General features: G+C 38.7%; 1 protein-coding gene across 2 annotated transcripts in view; it reads left to right on the top strand.

Annotated features, from left to right (window-relative positions):
• The window catches only part of paplna (papilin a, proteoglycan-like sulfated glycoprotein), a 37,154-nt gene extending 24,701 nt beyond the window's left edge, over positions 1-12,453 (top strand). For both annotated transcript variants that reach the window (XM_051949326.1, XM_022221559.2), the window contains 12 exons: positions 174-372; positions 582-666; positions 1,729-1,855; positions 2,949-3,492; positions 4,944-5,102; positions 5,183-5,310; positions 6,978-7,032; positions 7,134-7,280; positions 8,501-8,628; positions 8,908-9,016; positions 10,435-10,610; positions 11,805-12,453. In XM_051949326.1, the coding sequence (XP_051805286.1) occupies positions 174-372; positions 582-666; positions 1,729-1,855; positions 2,949-3,492; positions 4,944-5,102; positions 5,183-5,310; positions 6,978-7,032; positions 7,134-7,280; positions 8,501-8,628; positions 8,908-9,016; positions 10,435-10,610; positions 11,805-11,968 (2,021 nt within the window). In that variant the 3' untranslated portion in view covers positions 11,969-12,453. The remainder of the gene's footprint in view (positions 1-173; positions 373-581; positions 667-1,728; positions 1,856-2,948; positions 3,493-4,943; positions 5,103-5,182; positions 5,311-6,977; positions 7,033-7,133; positions 7,281-8,500; positions 8,629-8,907; positions 9,017-10,434; positions 10,611-11,804) is intronic.

Raw genomic sequence — 12,453 nt, 5'->3', positions numbered from 1 at the left:
AATGTAATTTTATGGTCAGACGTAACGGAACAAATTACTGTCTAAAAAAGTACAGATTTTGATGTAGACGTTGGTTTGTTTTTCAAAGAAAACCTATGAATTACTACCAGCCAGCTAATACCAAACACTGTGTGAATTCTCCTCCTCTGTTTCTCTGTTTGTTTGTGTTTCAGTCCGCAGACCCGACACGAGGGATCCCACCCAGACCAACACCGTCCAGGACCCCCACAGCTCGGCTCCGGCTCTCCACTGCAGTCAGTCTTATTACGGCTGCTGCCCAGACGGACGGACCTCCGCTGGGGGCCCTCAGGGTCTGGGCTGCCCTCAAGCTCCGGCTCCGGCTCCCGTTCAGCCGTCCTGCATCCAGACCAGGTATCCTGTCATTACTCTGTGGTTCATGTGGACTCTTTGTGTGGGTTCTGGTTTTACGGCTGCATCATGTGACCACACTGACCAGCGACGCTTCGACACATGAATTCCCTCTAGCCGACCACGCTGAGGTTTTCCTAGAAATGTCACTTCTGCACATTTTGTCCAGACTGTGAGTCCAGACTGATTGATTGTTGGTACATGTTTTCCAGTTATGGCTGCTGCCAAGACGGTGTGACGGCGGCTCAGGGCCCCAACAGGGAGGGATGTGTGGAGTACGTGGCCCCGGCACCCACTGTAAGCAAACACAGCAGATTATTCAAGGGTTTTTTTTTTTTTTTTTTTTTTTACATTGTAGCTGGCTAGGGCAGAGTGTTTCTTCATTTGTACCATTTAAGATGTGTTTTATGCCTTTATCTTGACTTTAAAAACCAATGACACAAGGTAAAATGCACAAAAATGGAGCTATGAAGATCAGAAATAAAGAGTAAACCCTCATGCAAAATTTGAGTTACCTTCATTATTGATAATTTAATAATCTTGGCTATGATGTGGTACAAATTGTGTGGATGCAAAAAAGTTGCTCAGGACCTTAAAGACAAAAATGTCCCCATTAAGTGACACAACAAAATATCAGACACTGGATAAAAAAAATTATAATAAAATATTGAAGCTATTTGGTGCTTGTGATCAGAGTTGATATTGGTTGAAAGATTTACTTGATGAAAGTTTAAAATCATTTTGCTATTTAATATTTTTATGGGTTTTTGACAGTTTTTTGTCTTTAAGGTCCTTAATTTTTTTTTAATTAAATTTTGCACAAATGAAATTTCATATCAGGAGCAAAAAATAATAAATATTTCCATCTTTTATAAGCAAAATATTATATTTTTTGTGCTTCTCATAAAACACAACAGTGGCATCATTTAAGCAAACTTGCAATTAAGTGTTTAAAATCCTGAAAAAAGAGGACTGAATGAAGAAGAAAAACTCCATTAATGTGGAAAAATAATAATATTGTATATTTTCATGGCATCTTTACAGCTTGTTTGTCCTTAAAGTTCACACTGAGAGTTTAAAAACTGGATTAAAAAATAATTAAACTTATGATTAGCAATGATCAGTATTGTTGTTGCTAATCATCAGACACAAAAGATTCTCTTAGCATCAATTATATGGAGCACATTTATTTTTTGTGTTTTTTTCATTAAAAAAAAACCAACGGTGGCATTTAAAGAGTTAAAAGTCACATGAATTTTTTATTAAATCGACACCTAAGGGTTCAAATTGTTCTGTTTTTTTAAATGATTATGTTTTTGAACCGTGTTTTTTCTAATCTTTTGCATCATTTCTCCTCAGGCCGCTCCTTCTCTGCCCACTGAGAACGCCGTTCAGTGCAGAACCACCACTTACGGCTGCTGCTACGACCGAACTACACCAGCAGAGGGACCCAACGGAGAAGGCTGCCCCGACCCGCCCAACCACAGTAAGAGCTGCTGCAAAGAAAACAGGACGCATTAGACTTTTTCAAACTGGTAATCTTGAAGAGAAAGTTTTGCCTTGGCCGTCCTATTATATTAGTTCTGGTGCAAACATAATGTCCTACTGTTAATTACTGGTAAACTCCATTTAAGAAGTAGATGTAATTATGCTAAAATCTTTTACATTTTCTGCTCAAATTTCTCTACATGATCTGGAGACTCTAACCTTCTACTTAGAGGGTGTAGCGCTGTAGAGCTGTGACACGATGCTTAAGTTGCAGCTCGTTTTATCACCAAAGTCATCTTGTTGCATCTCATTTATTTATAAAAAGCCTGAAAATGTAATACTCCCATCTAAAGGATTATTTCTCTATTGTCTCAGTAATTTATCATCATTCAAATCGGCAAATCCTTAAGCCATTTCTGTAAATAAATGAGTTGCAATATGACTTTAGGCCCCAATGCAATAGTGGTTAATGAGGTACGCAGGCATCAGATGAGCTTTAAGTAGTTTATTTGTGCTGTTATTGTTGCTGTTACTGTTATAGCTGTTACACAAAAATTATTTATATGTTCATCATATGCACAAGAAAAACATGTTTAAAAATTCACTGTCGCATTCAAATGCTACCAGCAGCTACCGGCTATTGTTAAGGTGGAATGTTTTCTTGTTACTCAACGCACGAGTGGACATTAAGAATCAATCAACACGCCTTAAATGTCAATATGACCCTTTGTTTTTGTTGGTGGTCCTGCTTGACATACGATTGAGTGATTATTGGATCTTCTAGTGCTCAAAAGATGTAGATAAATTTGGTCTGCATTATGCAACTTGGAAAAACTGGCAAAAAAAAATAGCGCAGCAGTACGTGTATCAGTCTAGTTTAGTGGGGTCATTTTCAAAGTTGAGAAGAAATTAAAGGACAAAGAGGTTTAGGATGACATGAAATGATAATTTGTGTTGTGCTCAAAGTACTGGCTAAAAGAAAGATGAAACTCGACAACAAACAGTCACATTCTAACCCCATGGGATGAAAACAGATGCGCTGCGTAACAGCTGTGATAAAAACCGTTAATTTGCTCGTTTCCTTGCTGCAGCTGAGCGATCCATCTGCTCCCTGCCCCATGCTGCCGGCTCCTGCAGCAGCTGGGTGTCCCGCTACCACTACGACGTCATCACCTCCAAGTGCGTGCATTTCTGGTATGGCAATTGCCACGGCAACAGCAACAACTTCATGACCCGGGCCGAGTGCCAGAGGGCGTGTCCACTACCTTCACCCAGCCAGCAGGGACCGCGACCGGGAACTCCCGCTAGAGAATCCACCCCCGGAAGACCCACATCTGGAGGACGGGGCACCGCCGGAGCAGGAGCTTCATCCGGAGGTCGCGCCTCATCTGGAGCAGGTGCAACATCTAGCGGACGTGGCACATCTGGAGCCGGCACCCCATCTGCCGGAAGATCCACCGCTGGAGGGTCGACTCGCAACATGGGGAGGGTCTTCACCGTCCAGGGCGGCTCCACCAGCGGCTCCAGCAGACAGGCCACCAGCGCCGCCACACATGCCCACAGAGCCAGAGTCTTCATGAGGACCCGCCGGCCTTCACCCGCCACAGCCGCACAGCACACCGGTCAAGCTGCGAGGTAAGACCCCGAAGACCCAGGGAGCCTTCTCCAACCCCAAACCCCACCACCACCACCACCAGCAGCCCTGGCTTCATATCCCTGCTGAAGGAGCCCAAAACCACTCTGTCTACTGGGGCCAAAAGAGTGAGCTGAAAGAGATTGAAACACAATCTAAAGACTAATCTAAAGCATGTGTCTTTTTAACTAGCTTCAGTAAAATAACTAGTGAAACATCTGTACATGTAAACACAAGAGTGAAGTTTAAATCGTGCCTTTTCTAACAAGACTTTGAGACAAGTTAGCTAAAAAATAACTAAAAAGTCTTGATCTTGCTGACCTCCAATGCTTTAACATCGAATCTGACTGTGATTTAGACTGGATGGACGTAGCCTCCGGGTCGCAAAAATGAAGCAAAAACGCATTATTTTCTAGCTGCCAGCAGGGGGCGACTTGTGCAGTTGTGTAAGTCTATGAGAAAATGACCCAAGTTCTCACTTGATCTGTTACCTCAGTCAACATTTTCCTCATGAGTTTGTGGTCTCAATTGCGAATTTCAAGTCTCTTTCAATACTGCATGTTGTTCTTTTTGTAAATTTAATGGATGATATAGTCAAGCGAATTCCAAACTCAGGGCTTCCTAATGCTAATCTACAAACCATTAGGTGACATCTCGGTGGCTACGTCCATCCTACATATACAGAAATAGGTGCTAAGATTCCCGTTTTTTTTTTTTGATTAGCAGCATACTTTATGCTTTATTCCGCGCAGCCTGCTCTTTGTGTAGACTCAGTGTTGTAATGCTAATGTAGCCTTGCTTTCTAAAACGCCACGCAGACTCACTCTCACACCTGCTTTACGTAGCAACACCTTCTTTCTTCCTTTCGACCTTGACGAAATGTCAGGAGAAAAGTCGACGACCTCACAGCGCCACCTCAACGGACACTTCTGCTGTTAAATGTTTCTGGGACTCTTCACTGTCTGTCTGGAGTTCATGTTGGTGCTTATTAGTGCGTGCTACCTCACTTTGTCAGTCGTCACCACCTTCTTTTGTTTGTGTGTGTGTGTTTTCACCTTAAATCAAACTATTAAAGGTTCTGCTGTGATGCTTCATGAATGTGTGTCGTCACTAAAACACTTTGTTTCGTCTCACTTGTGTGTAGATTAGATTTGGGACGTCTGGGAGGGGAAAAGTCGGAATCATCCTTGTTTTTAACATTCGCTGGTTTCTAACGTCTGATTTTGTCGGTGAGTTTTGCGCTGCTTTTGTGTTGCATGCTCGTTTCTCTGTCTTTTCCCCCTCTTGAAGCCAGGTTGTGGGCGCTCTTTATGCTTGCTTTGGTGACCAACAGTGGAGCATAAAGTGACTTTCATCCTCTTCCTCCCTCCAAATGTCTCCTCCTTTTATCTCTTCCTTCCACGCTTCCTTTCTTCCTCGGTTTCCTCCTTTCCTTGCTGTCGTGTTTCCTCAGTTTGACCTTAGAAGGGGTGTCCATCGATAAGTCCGACCCCTCCACCGTGGAAGCGTTGGTCGGCCAGACGGTGGTGTTGCCCTGCAGGGTCAGTCCTCCGCCGTCGTCCACCGTCATCGTGGAGTGGAGAAGAGACGGCATCCCTCTGTCCAACCACAGGTCAGTTCAAGCGCACTCATCCTAATACGCCTTGAAGTTTAATTTCCGTCATTGTTTTTAATTATTTCTACGTTCTTCAGGCATCACCAGCAGCCCAATGGTTCCCTGTTGGTCGGTCCTCTCATCGTCTCAGACTCCGGTTGGTTCCTCTGTGTGGCCACTCGAGTACGAGAAAGAGATCATCGCTACATCTACCTGTCAGTTTCAGGTACTGCTTGAAGAATTACCTCGTTAAAATGTCAATGTGGTGTTTTTTGTAAGCTAGAAGACACATCATGAGTGAAACATACAGTCAGGACTGAGTATTTTCACCTTGAATCTGCAGTAAAACCAATATCCGTCTCAAAAACACAGATTCAGACTTTCGAGGTTTCCTGTAAACTTGCAATGTGAGACTTTCTGTATCATTATTGTTCTTCAGAATCAGTTTCTGGTTCCATCATATTTGATTGAATTACCCCCAATGTTACAACTTACTGGGGCTGGCCTGAATAGCAGTTTCTGGGCTCCGGATATTCAGCCCCGATTAATGACGAATATGTGAATGATCACTTCGGTTTGTAATGTCTGACGGGGGCGGGGAACTGAATATTCGGATCTCAAAATAAATATTCGGGTACCACCGTCCCAACCGAGTATTTAGATATTCGTGTCAAGCCCCACAACTTACCACTGCCCCATGTGTAGTGTAGTGTTTGAGAAGGGTTGCAGGTGAGCTGGTGTGCTGAGCTGCAGTGATTGAAAAGGGGCTGCATAGATCTGTACATTCTAGAGGAGGCAATGGTGTAGAGTTAAAGTAAAGCTATTTGACAACAGGACGGCATCATTCTCATGGAAGAAAACTTACAAATATGCAACTTTGATACACAGAGATGAGTTTTTCTGGGTTAAATCAACACCAAAGAAAAACTTCAGGTTTAATTTTCAGTTAGCACTGAAAATATTTCTCAGAAAACCAACTGACTAATGTGTTGATGGCCAAAACGTTAACACACACCCATCAAGTTATATAATTTAAAGTTTTTTGTCTAGAAATCTAAATGTACATTAACGGTGTGTAGTTGTTGCTGTAAATGTCTTTAACCCTCCTGTTGTCCTCATTTACTGGCACCAAAAATATTGTTGCCTTGTCTGAAAAAAAATCCAAAAATTCAGCAAAAAAATCCCCAAATTTCTGAAAATTTGCAAAACCTTCAGAAAGAAAATTCCAATAATAATAAATAAGTTTTATTAAAAAATCCCCCAAATTTGGCAAGAAAATTCTTGTAAATATTTTCAAAAAAATGAGTAAAATCTTCCAAAAAAATATCTTTAGTGATTACATATATATCAGTAAAACTTTTAGTATTTTCTTTAAGAACATTCACAAGAAAAATCAACCAAAATCCAGCAAATTTCGCTGGATTTTGGTTGATTTTTTTTGTGAATGTTCTTAAGAAACATTTTGAACATTTCTTTTTTTTTCCACCAAAAAATGTTCAAAGATTTCCCAAAAATGTTAAAAATGTGGAAATCAGAAGTTTCACTGGGAAAATATATTTATTTTTCACATTTTCAGACTTTAAAACGGGTCAATTTGACCTGCAGGACGACACGAGGGTAAAAGACTACAGAATCCCAAGTAAGCTTCTCAGAACACTTTCACCTGATGTGCATTCGGCTAATTGGGGCCAGATTGGGTCAAAACCCCTAATTTGACCGACTTTAACCCCAATTAGTCCGTCACACGAACATGGCGTGAAGGTCTGATGTCACAGGTTGAGTCAGAACACGGCGACCTTGAAAAGCTGGCCTTTCTTCCTGCTGATGTGACGTTATGTAAGTGAGCTGTGACAGTCGGATTGTGAGTGTTTAATCGCGTGTTTGTGTTCGTAGAAGGATCGTCTCAGATTCTTCCCACGTCGCTGCCCAGAGACGGTCCGCTCCCCAGGTCAGGAGGACCTCAGGATACAATAAATCAACAGTTTAATCAATGCTGAGGCTGTGAGAGAAGAAATTAAACTCGCTAACGATCACTGTGCTTTCTCTCAGGTTCAGTATCGAGCGTTCGAGCTCCTCCATGGTGGAAATGCGAGCAGGACAAACCGCCAGACTGAGCTGCAACATCGTCCCTCCTTCAGCTCTGCAGTCGGTCAACATCCAGTGGACTAAAGACGGACAAACCCTCAGTGACCCCAGGTAACCTTCAGACTGCTCTACTGATCTGTACGCCTCATATCTAGTCCACTGTCACTGCAAGATCATCCACTGTTTCTATTTTTTAATGTTTTGCACAGTAAGAGAACGGAGAAACAACAAAAGCAAATTGTGCAGGTGAAATGTAAAGCTCAGACAAAAGTCATGAATCCACAAAAATAGGCAAAAAAATGTCCTTTTATGTTAGAAAAAAACATAAAAACACAAATAAAATAATGTAATTAGGTGCTTTAGCGTATATTTATGTGTATCTGAGTGTGCAAATGTGTAAAGATTTGTGCTTATTCATCCCCTCATGAAAGACAAAGAGAAATATAAAGAGAGAAATATAAATTACAGTCAAATATGATTGGTTTGGACTTTCAAATTTGGTTCATTGGACAGGAGCAGTCGAGCACAGCACAGTTTGAATAGAACTAACCCCTAACTCCCTTTAAGGGGGACTCCATATGCTGTTGGAAGCCATGAAATAAAGTGACAATTTTCATGAACATACAGAAAGTAAGAATCATAAATGCACTCCAAAAATTATTTACATACATGAGTTGCATGCTTTACATGTGCTAGCGTATTATACATATATGTAAGTCCGTTGGCATTGAAAAGAACAGTATAAAAAGGGAAGAAATGGGAAAACAGTGTAATTTTTTTGGCTTTTTAATATTAAATGAAGGACATTTACAAGTTTTAAAAAAATGAAATTACCGATAATATCTTATCTAATGGCAAGGTAAAGTGGTTTAAATGTGCCAAATGTCACCAGCATCACTTTTCCTTGTTCTCATGTTGCCTTATTTTAACGTACTTATTTTATTTCAGTAATGTCTTGCACTTATTTTTTTTCTTTCTGCTTTTGAGGCACTGCATTTCTTGTGTTATATCATTTGTTTGTGAGCAACATCTGGAGAAAGATTTTTCGTCAGGATTAATGCAGTCGTATCTCTTCATTAAGCCCTTATACTTATATTTTTTATGACTACTTCTTCTGCTGTAGATAAGACACTGACTAGATATAAGCACTCTATAAAATCCTAGTTCAGAGAAATTAAAGTATGACTTTAATGGTCAAGCATGAATAAACATCATCTACAAGTAATAATTTGCTCATCACCTGTATGGTTTTATAATCCAGCTGCATCTAATCTCTACTGTGCAGATGTTGGCTGTAGATGTTGTTATGAGCTAGATTTTCTTTCCTGCAGGTTCACTCAGCACTCAGACGGGACTCTGATCATCGGCCCTCTGAAGTCTGAAGATTCTGCTGTTTATACGTGTACGGTTTCTAACCAGCAGCAGCTGGAGCAGAGACAGCTGCAGCTCAGAGTCCAGGGTGAGATTTAACACTTTATTAAACACAAAACATCCAGTTAACAACAGACTCCTTCTTTCTGTATGTTTAAAATGACTGGTAGACTTCTGATGGTGTTGTAGTTTCATGTAGTCGCCAGCAGAGGGCAGTAAGACTCACCTGATGCTCAATATCTGTATTTTTAAACATTTTTTAAAGGTGAAAATGTTAACGTAGCTCCTCTGGAAGTCATCTAGAACAAAAATATATGAGCTGAATATTTGGGAAAAGTCACATTATCTGATGTTTTTTCTGGATCAGCCGACCTGCGCATCACTACAGCTCCAAACAACATCCAGGTGTCTGAAGGCAGCACGGCTCTGCTGCCCTGCGTCGTGTCCGGAGACGACGTCAACATCGGCTGGTCCAGGTAAAAACTAACACATCACAGAGCTGGAAATTAATCTCAGTAGCGCTCAGGTTAAAATAATGACCAGAGAATAACCAGAACTGCAGGAAACTACACTTACAGAGTTTGTAGGTGAGTTATTTAATGAATTAAAGGAGAAATAAATGAGGAAATTATGGTTTTTAAAGGACATCAATGAACTTTAAAGAAATTTGATCTAATTCACGGTGATATAAATTGCTTCACACCATGAATATCTTTTGTTAATGTAGAAAATGCTCAGTAATGTCACTCGGTTGTTGGTCTGTTCAGCTGAAATCAAATAGAGAGATGTGAATGTTTATTCATTTTCACCATTATAGTATTATTCTTTTATTAACTGGGCAAAACAGGTTGAGTGTCTCTGATGTTAAAAGTGGAACAATCAGTTTTATTGAACATAATTCAGGTGATATTTTTCTGCAAATTTACCAAGAAAGTAGATGAAAAATTAAGTTTCCTTTGAACACTTAAAAAAATACTATAAATACTGCCTTAGTTTGCACAAAAAACTGTTCTAAACAATAGAAAAGTGTAGTTGTAACTTGCAAAAAGTGAAACTGAGAACATTGTGAGGGTAAAACAAACCTTGCAGTTGAGTTTTACAGATTAAAAATATGATATTTTGTAATGTAGAAGTCGTTTTCTTCAGTTAAAAATGTCCATCTTCTGACATCGAAGTGTTCAAGTTTTAAAATAAACAGCAAATATTTCTAAAATAAAGATATTTTAGCTGACTTGAATGCGGCAAAACTGTTTACTTTTACAGTCGCACGTTGAAAAAAAAATAGAATAAAATTATTATTTGTAAAAATCTAGATTTTTATGTGGGCATTATTTCTGGTTCTGGCCTGGTTTCTAACAGTAAACATGTAAATTAATACCCTTTTATGGGATTTTAAAACTGCAGCAGTTAATAAAGTGACTTGTCGTTATTCAGTCTTTAATTTACAGTTTTTCTTTCACATAAGAGAAAATATTGGTGCAATACTGACATTTTTTGCTGATTTAAATACAGTAAAACTAGGGTAATTGTACATTTAAATGTTGTAAAGGAAAGAATTATGATCTGTAAAAATACTGATTTTTTTTTTTTTTATCCGGACATTATTTATTATTTTGACCTGTTTGTTGTTGTTGTTTAACCTTGAACTTATACATTACATTTTTTAAATGCTTTTTAAAATCTGTAATTTAATAAAATAGGCAACATTTGTAAAATAACATTAAATGTTTCAAAAATGTTTTCTTATATTGTACAGTCATTTTCTATTCAAATCTTCAGCGTTTCATTCAGGAAGTGAAAAGTATTTCCAAAAAAAAGACCGTTCTGTTAAATAAGGAACACTAAGGTTATTGAATACTAACAGAGTTGTTTCTTTTATCCTCTCTGACTGTAGAAACGGCGTCCCGGTTCGTCCAGACGGTAAAAACATCCTGATGTCGTCTGATGGCAGCTTGATCCTGAACAACGTGAAGCCTTCAGACGAGGGAACCTACACCTGTAACGCCTACACCGGGATCTACTCCGTCAGCGCCACGGCTGAAATTAGAGTCATCAAAGACACACAACAAGGTGAGAACGACGATCGGACTCGCTCAGAAATACTGGACCAATACCGGAGCATTTCTTCTGGATCTGAGCTCATGTTTGGCTTTCCAGGATCACGTAATCCACTTTACTTTTCTACTGTGGTGTTTTTGTTTAAGACATATGGACTTTTATACCCTGATCAAGACACTAACCTTTGTTTTTTTTTTAAATAATTAATATCAACCTTTTCAATATTTTGACCCATTCCAATAACAAAACTCAAACTCCTCTAACCAGCTGGTGGATTTCTGCCGTGTAGAATGAATTCAGAATAAACATTAATTTTTCCCCAAATATCATAACATGATCACAAATATTTGATTCCATCAGATAAAGATTGATTTTATCTTTCATATGTGGACAGAAATGAAGTAGCAGAATTTAGTTTATCATCAAACAGAAGTGTTTGAAGAGCCAGATCAAAAAAAACAAACAAAAAACCCCCGTAAAACAGCAATCTAATAAAAATACAATGTTTATCCATCATGAAAATGTTTTCTAGCTTTGTGCTTACATGAAATCTCATATTTTTTGGGCTTTTTAATGTTTAATGAAGGATATTTACAAGCCTAAAAACCTTAAAATTACATATAATACATAATAAACTGATACAGTGATAAATGACAAAATAAAAGCTGTATTTTGCTTGATTAACAGCGCTGATGAAAACACATTTATTCAACATTTTTATATTGAAAGCATCTGTAATTATACAAAAATAGATCTCATTTACTAAACAAATATAAATAAAGCTAAAAAAATATCTTTTTCTGTTAACTGTATGTAATGTTAGATACATATTTACAGTATTAAACACAATTTAACAGTTTCATCTATTTAATTAAAAGGAAAATTCTGATAATTTTGCAAATGCATTCCAAATCTTTATGCATCAAATTTAAAAACATTTTTTTCAAGTGTTAATAGTCACAATTTTTTTTATGTTATTCTGGATTACATGTGTAAATTAATTGTTTTTGTAATTTAATGGATATTTTTTGTGTATTTTAAAGATATAAAGTGACAGAAACGGGAAAAATTCACACAAAAAATGTCAGTTTTCTTTTGTAGCTCCATCTGTACATTTCATTGTTTTAAATGCATGTAAACCAGGCGGTGCTTTGTCTGTTTATATTTAGTTTTTATGAGCTAAATAAAGTCTTTCCACTGTTCCAGGAGTCGATGTTCCTCCTGAATGCGTCGACCAGCCTGAACTGGCCAACTGTGAGCTCATCGTTTATGCCCGGCTTTGCTCCAACTCGTATTATTCCAGTTTCTGCTGCGCCAGCTGCACCAGACACAGATTACAGAAGAACGGCAGGTTCAGTCGATCCGGATAAGAAATAAAGAACTGCAGGAGGAAGAGGATGGAGTTTTTTTTTATTGTTTTAACTCTGAACTGCTGCATTTGCCAAAAGGACTCAAAAACCACTGACCAGGTTGTGCAGAAGCATGACTGGAAAACAAAAAGGGACTGATGACCGTAGAAGTAGATGAACTAGGAGTCTGTTCAGGGATGGAAACCACAGAAACCCTGTAAAAAGTCTGCTGAATGTGATGAGGAGAGGAATTGTTCTCACTCTGCCACGTCTTTAAAATAAGTTATTCGCTCACTGGAACCTGCATGTTCTCTGTTTTTTAGAGAATCCTGAGGATTTCCCTTTGAGATTACTGAGTGATTTCTGTTCTGTTGTGACCACTTCTGTGTTTTTAACGTTCGCCAATACAGGAATCACTTCTGGAGCTCTTATGAAACCGTATTTCCACCTCATATTGTTTATTTTTATGTAATTATTTGATATTAAAAGTCATATTTTGATAAAAA

Source organism: Acanthochromis polyacanthus, chromosome 1 (genome assembly GCF_021347895.1).
Source record: "Acanthochromis polyacanthus isolate Apoly-LR-REF ecotype Palm Island chromosome 1, KAUST_Apoly_ChrSc, whole genome shotgun sequence".
NCBI lineage: Eukaryota > Metazoa > Chordata > Actinopteri > Pomacentridae > Acanthochromis > Acanthochromis polyacanthus.
This window is presented reverse-complemented; position numbering and strand designations above follow the sequence as displayed.